Source organism: Delphinapterus leucas, chromosome 21, assembly GCF_059928025.1.
Source record: "Delphinapterus leucas isolate spDelLeu-1000000601 "Yukka" chromosome 21, BTC_Dleu_Yukka2, whole genome shotgun sequence".
Classification (NCBI taxonomy): Eukaryota; Metazoa; Chordata; class Mammalia; order Artiodactyla; family Monodontidae; genus Delphinapterus; species Delphinapterus leucas.
In genome coordinates this window covers 29,164,586-29,174,991 of record NC_143149.1, presented here as the reverse complement: position 1 = coordinate 29,174,991, position 10,406 = coordinate 29,164,586, and the positions used below count along the sequence as shown (strand labels likewise).

Here is a 10,406-nt window from a genome sequence, read left to right as displayed (position 1 = left end):
CAGGTCCCTTCCCCTGCGGGTCTTACTCCAGCACTGCCATTTGCTTCAGAAGAAGACTGAGGTTCCCTTGACTAGTGAAGGAATTTTGCCCAGAAACAAAGATATAGGGGCGACCCCCGCAAACCCCAAACCAAACCCCCCGCAGAAACATCATATGTTGAGGTTCTGTCAAATCCCGAGGTCATGATGCCGGAGGCCGAGACCCACCCTGTGAGTCTCTAAAGGAGTTTGGGGACGGCTGTGGGCTGAGACAGCGAGGGCAGAGAGCGCAGAGAGCGCAGAATCCCTCCCGCCCCCTTCCGCACTTGACCTCTGGGTCTAGGGACATTTCAGAAGCACAGAGTTTGAGGAGCGGGAGCTGCCCCCAAGTCGCATTCCTCACGGAGAAAGTAAAGCAAAACAACGCGAACTGCAACAGCAGCATCTCCCAAAGCTGCGCGGCGCCGACGCAGAGGAGCACGGCCAGGAGGGGGCGAGGCAGGCATTTTGCAGTGCGCCCATCGGGTGGCCCCGCGCGCCCTGGCCCGCCGCACCCCGAGAGGTGGGCTCCGGGCGTCCTGCAGCCGGAACCTGAGCGGCGCCAGCCTCGGGGTGGGGGGCGCCCCTAGCCCGGGGAGGACGCACAGGCCCCGGGCCCGCACGGCCCTCTCCTCCGGCCCTCGGACTCCCCGGGCAGTGGGGAGGTGCCCCGGCCCTCTCCCACCATCTCGATAAACGGCACCCCAACTCTGGCCTGCCCGAGGATGCAGAAGCCGGTGTCAATCGTGCGAGCTCAAGAAAACGGGCACCGAGTGTGGCTTCCAGGTCCCGAGTAACCTACGCGCCTTCTCCACAAAACCCAAACCCCGCTCAGAGAAGTCTCTGGGGGCGCAGACGACTGGGGTCCACAATCCAGAGCTGGCCTTGGGGAGTCCCCAAGCCTTGAGAAGCACTCTTCTCGACAGGTGCATTTACCCTTCAGCTTCAAGGTGTATAAAAGGCACCGTCAGGGAGAGGAAATCCTCCCCATTTGGAGTGCGAAGCCCGGATGGCGCGGGTCGGGGCTGGCGACAGTCGTTCGCTTTCCCGCCACCTGGTGGCGCCAGAGGCACGTCGTCTTTGCTCGCCCGCAGGGCTCCGGGGCGGCGCTGCCGAGTCTCTTGGTCTTGGGGCCTGCCTGGTTCCCTTCTCGGCCCCTGGACCTCGAATCTAGGCCCAGAGGAAAATCCACATTTATACACTCCCTCCACCCTGTCCCCAGGAAATGGCAAGGCCTTCGAAGTGAGGCTGGGAGCTAAATAACCAAGTTGGAAAAAAAGGGGCCGTTTTATGTTATTTGTAACGCGTTGGCAGAAGTTTTGTTTTCTTCTCCCCTGCTTTCTTGAGGAAAGGCATTAAACTCGTCCTTGAACGGAAATCTGAGAAGGAAACCATAAGGTGTTTTAAACAAGAACAAAAGAAGGGCATCTGCTTAGGCGTCTGGAAGTGGGTCAGTGGGGCAGGCAAGAGAGAAACACACCACGGTGTGAATATAGCCAAGTACTCCATTTATTAACAAAATAAGTCTTACCAAGGGAGAGCTCTATTCATCCCAAACAGGCCCCGCAGCCCTTGCGCAGCTGCATAAGGCCGGGAGGGAGGGAGGGAGGGTGTTGGGTGAAGACCCCGGGGCCGAGCCTTCAATCCCAGTAACTGAGGGAGCCCACGGCCAACTTTGGGGACTCTAGGGTCAGGCCTGGGAGGGGGCCACCGGGGTTGCTGTGATCCGTGTGCTCCCTAACTCCCCCAATGGTGCTAACAAGGCTGTGCTGTCAGCTGATACTACCACTGGTCTGCTTTGGAAGGATCTAGCAAGAATCACCCACCCAGCGCCCATCGCCAGGACAGGGACCACAGCCACAATAGCCAGAGAAAAACAATGACTATAAAAGCACTTTGCAAACTATAAAGAGCAAAGTTCCATGCCAGCAGGGCCTTCTAGAACTTTTACTTCAGTGAAGTGAGCCCTGCGGGCCCCTCACCACCAGGCAGTGTGACCACGCGGTGTCTGGGGCCTGGAAGAGTCTGGGAGGAGAAAGGCTCTGTTGGAGGCGCCTCTCCGGCCACTGACCCGTGCTCAGAGCAAGATCGGGGAGCAAGGCTCTAATTTGGGGGGCCAGGGCACAGACCAAGGAGCCTAGGGAGAGAGGGTGGCAGGTCAGGGGTCACAGAGCAAAGTTCCAGGTCCATAAGAGGGCAAGGCCTCTAGCTCCCAAGGCCGCTCCCTGCACCCCCAAATGCCTTACAAAAAATACCTCCTCTCTGTTACTCGTACAAAGGAAAAAAACAGAACGTCAAATGGATGGAAGCGAGAAGGAATGAAGGGGAAAGGAGGGGAGCAGAGAAGGAGGAAGTGTAGTTTGAACGGTTAAGAAGCACGCAAGAGACTCCCCAGGAAGGGAAACCAAAAAGAACCCCCAACTCCCCTCCTCCCCATAAAACCAAACCCATCAAAAAAAAAAAGCGCAAAAGGGAAAAAAAAATCGGAAACTTACATCTAAGTAAAAGAAAAAAATGGAAGAGAAAGGAAGAGGGACCGGGGACATGTAGTTACCTGTGTGATTAATATTATTATTTGGAGGGGAACAGACTCTTTGCATACCATTGACTCATGTGGGCCGTTAATGCACTTATATTCCCAGCTTGTAAGCTAACATTACAGTAAATAAATACACAGTCCGGTGCGGGGGGTCTGGGCGGGGGTCCGGCAGGGACAAGCAGTGGTGGAGGAGGCAGCGGAGGCGGGTGGGGAAGGGAGGCGGCGGGGAGGAGAGGAGGTTGGGGAGGGAAGCAGGGCTGTAGTTACTGGTATCCGAGCGCGGAGGCTGAGGCCAGTCTCTGTCCGTACAGCGCGTATGGTGAGTAGTAGGGTCCGGCTGTGGGGAGGGACGGCACGGCCAGGCCCCCGGCTGTGGATAAGTGGCTCTTGCCGTAAGGGTGGTACCGGCTTAGGCCCAAAGTGTGTGGACTCCGCAAGGACAGCGACCCGGGGCTGCCGGGGGCGGTCGGCGGGGGGAGGTGCAGATGGCAGGAGGCGGCGGCCGCAGCGGCCGCGGCGGCGCTGCCCAGGCCCGAGGCCCCCGGATAGGCGGCCAGAAGTTTCTCGGCGCCGGGCAGGGCCGTGTGAGTCCGTAGGTGGCTGAGCAGCTCCTCCGAGGTGGCGAAGCGCTTGTCGCACGGCCCGCTGGCCGCCACCCAGTTGCAGCTGTGCGGCAGCGGTTCGTTCTGCAGCATGAAGCCGTAGGTGTACAGCGGGTGGCCGGGGAGCGCGGCCTGGGCGGCGCTGGACGAGAGCGCGGTGGGCTGCAGCGGGTGCCCGGGGTACACCAGCGGGTAGCCCCCCGCCTTCAGGCCAGGCGCAGCTGGGTCGTGCGCGCTACAGGTGGAGCAGCTGGAGCCGCCGAGGTGCGAGGCGCCGTGGTAACCTCCCAGGCAGTAGGGGTCGCGGCATAATCCCTGCAGGAAGGACGGCGGGGAGGCCCCGGTGAGCGGGCTGGAGCTGGGGGGCTTGCCCGGGGGCAGGCCCAGGCCCCCCGACAGCTGGCCTCCCACGAGGCCAGACTTGCTCGGATCCAGGCCAGGCACGAACTGAGACGGGTAGCCGGCGTAGGCGCCCACGATGGAGCCGTGGTAGCCGATGCTGGAGGGTGGCAGCGGGAACACCGAGTGGCCCGGCTTGTAGGGCGACACCGGCGCCACGTGGCCGGCCCCCACCAGCGCGGAGGGCGGCTCCGACTTGCGCCCGGAGGCCCCGGCCTCGGCGCCGCCATGCGCACCCGGCTCCCCACCGCTGCCTCGGCTCACGGCCGCGGGCTCCGGGCTGGGTTTGGGCTCCTGGTCTTTCTTGTCCAGCTCCCCGCCGGCGCCCCCGCCGCCGGTCTTGCAGTCAGAGTGGTGCGGGGAGCCGCCCCGGGAGCCGCCGGGGGAGGACGAGGACGACGACGCCGAGACCGGCGCTCCATGCGGGGGAAAGGGCGTGCAGGCGGCGCTAGGGACCCTGAAGCCCGCCTTGTCTCCCGGGGACAAGGAGGAGGAGGAGGAGGTGGAGGACACGGAGGAGGAGCCGCTGTCTTTGCGAGAGTCGCCGCCTCCGGAGCCCTTGGAGTAGGGCTTGAAGCTGGACTTGTCCTCGGCCGGGGAGTCCCCCAGCTGCTTGAGCGCCGCAGACGCGGAGGCGGCGCCCGAGGCCGAGCGGCCAGGGTCCTTCTCCGCTCCCAGCCCGTTGGCCGCCGCTACCGAGTTGAGCTTGGACGAGGGCGGCGGGTCCGGCTTGCCGATCTGCGAGCAAGTCTGGGCCAGCAACGCCAAAGGACTCTTCTTGGCGTCCAGCTGTGGGAGACAGTGGTAAGGGAAGGGAGACGGGGGTGAGACCAGAGACCCACGGAGCGAGCGAGCGAGCGGGGCGCCAGGGGAGGCGGGTGGGCGCGGGGAACACGCAAGGCGGCGCGACGGGGCGGGAGGGCCTCGGGGAGAGGGTCTGCGAGGGCCTGGCGGGCGGGCGGGGCAGCTGGGCGGAACTGCGGTCACACTGCCCGTCGGTGGGATCCCTCGCTCCACCGGGTTCCGGAGTGCGCCGTAGGCCCCAGGGAATGGGCAGTGGAAGTAGTCCACCAAAGGCCACCGCGGGAGAAGGTGACCTCTCTGGATTCGGGGCTGGGGGAGGGGCTGTGACTCGATTCCTGCCCTCTCATCTCCCCGCCTCTAGGCCCGGGTTAAAACTTATTCCTTCAGTTTGGGTAACTTCGCTTGGGACGGGTTTCTGGCGGTGGCGCCGCAGGGTAGGAGCCGGGAGAAGCGCGTTCTGAAGCCAGGGCTGCAGTTGGCGCTCTCTTCGTAGCCCCTCCCTCCCGGGGAGGGCACCCAGGCAAGTGGGAGGAAGAAAGACCTGGGGTCGGGAGTGCCTGGGCGTAGTGCACTCTAACCGGATGGGACAGAGACAGAGGCGGCGTGAGACGGGGGCGATCGGGCTTCAGAGAGAACAAACCCGGGTGGAGGGGTGGGGGTGGGGGCGGGCGGAAAAGGCCCAGGAGAGATCATCTCTGGCCTGAACACTGGGTGCCCAGGAGAAGTAAAGGACCCAGGGGAGACTCCAAGAGCAAACCCAATCCGAGAGAAAACACGTAGCTCCGAAGGGCGAGTGTGGGAGGGGAACCTTTCCCGGAGAAGCCTGGGGAGCACCAAGTGGGCTCTAACCCCTCTGTTCTCCGTCCCTCCTCACTCCGTCCGCCAGTGTGGCCGGATCTGAGCGTCGCACCGAGCCCCGGGGCGCAGGGAGCAGGGCCCGGCAGTGGTGGGCGGAATGGGGCCGGCGCAGGGCGGTTAGCGACCAGGGGACTGACCTCAATGGGGCTGACGGGAGTGGAGGACAGCGGCTGCAGGTACTCCGGGTGCAGGAGGTGGCCGGTGTGAGCGCTCAGCATCTTCAGGACCCTGATAGGGAGCCGGTTCGCCTGGCGCAGGGGGTCCGCCGGAGGCAAGAGGGACACCGCCGCCGGCACTGCCGGCCTCTTCCCGCCGCCGCCGCTGCTTTCGGGTGTCCTTGAGTTAGATCCAGCGGGCGAATCGCTCATTTGGAGGAGGCAGCGCCACTGGGGGGGCGGGGAGGGAGGGGGACCACCGGGAGGCGAGCTCCCGGGGCGGGTGGGCTCGCTCCGCAGCGCCGAGCGCGGTGCAGCAGTCGCTGCGCCTCCACCCCTCCTCCAACGACGACGACGTCGTCGCCGCCGCCGCCGCCGCCGCCGCCGCCGCCGCTAGCCCCGGCGAGCAACACAAAAACCCTCGTCTTTCGCGAGCCGCACGTCAAATAGCCGCGATCGGCAGCTACACTTCAAAGGGATCGCCGCGCCCGCCCAATCGCAGCTCTCGCCGGGACCCCGGGGCGGGGAGAGCGGCGGGCGGAGGCCTGCGCCGCCGGTGGGAGGGGAGAGCCTTAAAGGAGCCTCGCCCGCGAACCCGCCGCCTCGGCCTTTACCACCCGCCGTATTCCTCCCCTCCCCCCAACTGGGCTGCCCCTGCCCCGGGGGTCCCAGAGAGGACTGGGTTTCTCCGGGACCCTGGGCTCTGCTCCCTATCCTCCGCTGGCTTTCCTGTCGCTCTGCCCTCTCTCGCTTCGCACCGCCGAGGGGTGGTGCTGGCGGGGGCAGTCACCCACAGGCCGTGTGTGTCTGGGGTGGGGTGGGGTGGGGTGGATTGGGGTGGGGCGGGGTGGGCTGGGGGTGGGGTAGGAGTTCCTGGCGCCGGCTCCGGCACTGCCAAGTCCAAGCCTTTCCGGGAGGCAGCCTAGGGGCGGGCCGCGCCTCCAGAGCCCCAGCTCTGCTCTGGTCCTGCTCGGGCTCTGCTCGGGCTCAGTCCCGGCTCTGCTCGGGTCCAGCTCTCTTCCCCTAATTGGCTTCTCCCGGGTGTCCTCACTTGGAAGCGCCCGAGCCTCGGAGGCAGCCACGGTTCTCGGGACGCGGCTCAAACCGCTCCAACAACTTTGAGCCAGTCCGGTCCAAAGCCTGCAAGTTTGAGGTGTCCCTTCCGGGGTGAGATGGTCGCAATAAGCCGCGGTTCCCTAGGCGGTGCGCCCCTCCAGGATGCGCCGGGCGCGAGGTGCCTGCGCACTGATTTATAGTTTAGATGTTTGGTATGTTTCAGGTTTCTTACGGTGTTCTGCTTAGAGGCGTAAAATTCTCTCACTGCACCCGGCCTAGCTGCTATTGGGGGTCGGGTGGAGACCACGGAGAGGTCAGCATCCCAGAGGAGGGAGGAATCTCTGTAAGTGCTGCACGTCGATGCAAACTCCAGAGATGCGTCTACCCTACCCCCATCCTTTTTTTCTCGCGGGGGAAAATGCACTAGGTTTTGCCAGGGGAATTTCGGAATTAAAAACTTTTTATTAAAAATAACAGTATCCTCCTTCACCCTATCCCCTCCCTCCCGTGCCTTTTGGATGAAGTATGCACTGCCAGCTTCGCACCGGGCAGAGGTTTCACATAGTCCTTGTCCGGACATTAAAGGTCCTGGTCCGCCGATCAGAAGGTGAAGCTGGCCCTTTGTGTACCGGCCTCTGGGGAGACCACTTCTCCTTGCTCTCGGCGGCCAGCGGAGGCGCGCTGGTGTCACTGCCTCGCTTCGAGTACCGCTTTTCCAGCCCGAATCCATCACTCCGATTGTCAGGCCTGTCACTCGGGGCGTATTGCTCTAGGACTCTGCTGCTCGTTGATCAACGCCTTGAGATCACATGAGATCCCAAGACGGGGACAGATGATTTCAAAGGGGTTCTTCCAATGGAAAGAAACAAGTATCACAGAAATAACAAATGGCAATCTTTATCATGCTCAGTAAAGAAGGCAGCAGTCACCACATCAGTTACACACTAAACTGAATGTACTTCCTGGATCCATCTGGTTTTTGGACAGTATGCGTAGACCTCTGAGAAATTACACAAGCTTTCCCTGCCCCAGTTTTAATCCTGGTAAAATTAGGTTACCACGAATGCCAAGGGATGCCCTGACTGGGTGATGTATTCCATACTGCAGCAAGAGGGCTACAAGAAGGAGGGAGGACCTCACTTATTTTATTGTGGTGGTCCCTACACCCGGCCCACCCCCCCTTCTCATGCCAGCCTCTGAGCCCTCTGACATCCTTGCTACTGCCAACACCAAGTTTAAACATCCACTTCAGGGCTGCTTCAGCCTATGAGGCCATTTGGCCTTTGGGAGATTGCTCTGCAGAGAGAGGGCAGAACCTTCCAGAATGGAAAAAGGTGGGCCTTTGTAGGCAATCTTGGAGGAGGAGAAGCTGGGAAGGGGGGAGCCCTAGGAGACAGGAAAAGATGAAAGACCCCTTCTTGATTATCGTAACCAGCCCAGCTGTGAGTGCCAGCCAAGAGCTCCTGCTAGGACCCCAGCAGATGTGTGTTAGGGATGATTAATGGGGAATCAGTTGGGAACAAAGGGGAGGAGTGAGAGACAAAGGCATTTAGGAATTTGGAAGGAATCTAGAGGGGTAGGAGGCAGCAGAAGGAGAGGGGAGACCGGGGGGAGATAAAATATTTACTCTCTATTTGGGGAGGAAAGGAGAAGAAGAAGGTAAGGAATGAATGAAAGGAAGGGAGAGCAGAGGAGGTGAGGACAGGGTGACCAGGCTCGGGAAGGAGGGTGGAGAGTTTGCCCAGGTAATCATATATTGTCCTTAAGAAACCCCATTCCCTAAGCTCACAGCTAATCACTAGGAACGGGGGTGCCAGACAGCACTTAGGTGGAGACCAGACCTACTTCCCCACTCCTGGAAAGTGCTAGCAAAGGAATAGGGCCATGCTTCCCTTTCGGGTGCTGACGAGGAAAGCAGGAACCCTTTGGCTGGATCCACCCAATCGCCTTAGGAGGGAATATGCAAGACCATACTCAGCCAGGCCAGAGGCCTAATTAAAAGGTACTAGACGATTATTACAATCAGTACTTGACATTCACTTAGCTGAAATGTTACCCTCTACAGAGTCCTAAGTGGGGCCCTAGTGGCCTAAAGCAAGTCCGTTTTCAAAGGAATGTCTTGTCACCTGGGAGAGAATAAGGCTGAAGAAGTTTTCAGTTGGGCCGTGTTTATTGAGGTTGATGAGGTGTGGTTGAAAATGCCACACAAGACAGTGTTGTACAGGGCCCAAGTCCTTCCTCTGCAGAAAAGTGGCAGTCCTGTGGCTAAGGGACCCTTCCCAGATTGCCCTGAGAGGGAGGGGCACCATGACAGTAGGATGGGGTGGGGCTGCTTGAGAATGCCCCCAGCCAATGAGGTGAAGAATTACAATTCTATGTGTCAGGCTCTTGATAAGTTTCAGGTACCTTTATCATTCCCATTTCTAGCGTGGAGAGGTTAGTCACTTACCCAAAGGCCAGTGACCCGGGCAAGGAAACCTCCCTAAGCTTCGGAAACCTCAGGTATAAAACCTAAGAGTGGCCACCTCAGAGTTGGAAGGCCCAAAACAGACAATGCATATCACACAACTAGTGCTTGGCACAAAGAAAGTCCCAGGTCAGTGATGGCTGTGACCAACAGCATCGTTGGCATCTGTGGGGCGATTGCTCTGGAGAACAGTCACTGCACATCTGGATCCAGAGGCTCCCAGCGCTGGGAACCCACTTGAACACCCAAGTCGGCCCAGCATCCTACCCAAATGAGGGTACCCCTTCCCCAGCCTCCAGTCAAAGGAGTCTTTAAAAAAATAAATGCTTCTCAGAAGCCATCAAGAAAATCCCTTAGGAAATTCTGAATATTTATAGATTTTTTTTCATGATTTCAATTTGCATAAAACTCACCACCCAGGAAAAAAACGCCTGAGTCAGGTTGGGAGGAGAGGTGGGAGGTGTGTGTCGTGTGGGATTAATGTGGAGTTTTCCATCCTCACCAAGGTGGAATTGCCTGAATCACGGCCTCTCTCTTCATGACACTCAAGCCCTAATGGCAACAACAAGAAATAATATCTCACTGGGTAACTATTTACATTCTTTTTTTTTTTTTACAAGCTGTAAGAATTCTGAAATGTCGGCCTCACAGGGGACTTGGTTTTCCTCCCTGGCGCTTAATATCTTTCAGCCACTGGCAACTACTGCCTTGGCCAGGAGCCCTGATTCAGCACTGCCTCTGTCTGCCCCATCCCCAGGCTTCAGACACAGCCCTGGGCATGGGAAGACCAGAGGGGCCCAAGGAACAGTGGGAACAAACAGGCAAAGCAAGAAGGACCAGCCTTGCCAGGGAGCCCACTCTGGTAGCCCCCTCTTCTGTGTTCTCACAGCTCCGATTATGTTCTTACACTCATCACAGGGCATCTGCCATTATTTATTTTGTTGTCCATTCTCCTGCTGGACTGTGGATTCTTCTGTATTGCCCTCATCCTCTTTGTATTCTTATTGCCTAGAGGGATGTTTAACTGTCTTCATCGCAGCAGCCAACGCTGACAGCCAAGCGCTGTTGGATGAGCTTTGCACAATTTCTCAATTTCTCTCATTTAATCCTCACAGAAGCCCTAGGAAGTAGGTCCTATTGTCACCCCATTTCACAGAGGAGGAAGTGGAGGCACGGAGAGGTTAAGTACCCTGCCCCAAGTCCCAGCTGGTACGAGATGGGGGTATGAATGCACGCAGTCTGAATGCCATACGTGCCCAGTGAAAGTTTGTTGATGAACGAATAAGAATTTTACATACAGCGGGTTATTTCTTTCTATCTCCCCTCACCATATTAGTAAAAAGACTCAAGGTGGATGACTTCGTATTTTTCAAAATGTCAACTATATGAGCCTGTTAAAGGATCTTTTCCCAAATACATATTTGCGTTCATCATCCCGCAACAATTTTCTGAGTTATTTTGGGCAGGTGTTTTTTATCCCTTTTGACAGATAAAGACCGGGGCTCCCA

General features: G+C 59.1%; 1 protein-coding gene across 1 annotated transcript; it reads right to left on the bottom strand.

Moving 5' to 3' along the window:
- Nucleotides 1–2,634: 2,634 nt before the first annotated feature.
- On the bottom strand, nucleotides 2,635–5,768 carry ZNF703 (zinc finger protein 703). Its single transcript, XM_022571187.3, has 2 exons — nucleotides 5,358–5,768; nucleotides 2,635–4,347 (listed from the first exon to the last, which is right to left on the bottom strand). Exons 1-2 carry the CDS (start codon nucleotides 5,586–5,588, stop codon nucleotides 2,821–2,823), a joined length of 1,758 nt encoding a protein of 585 aa, XP_022426895.1. The 5' UTR covers nucleotides 5,589–5,768; the 3' UTR covers nucleotides 2,635–2,820.
- Between the last annotated feature and the right edge of the window lie 4,638 nt (nucleotides 5,769–10,406).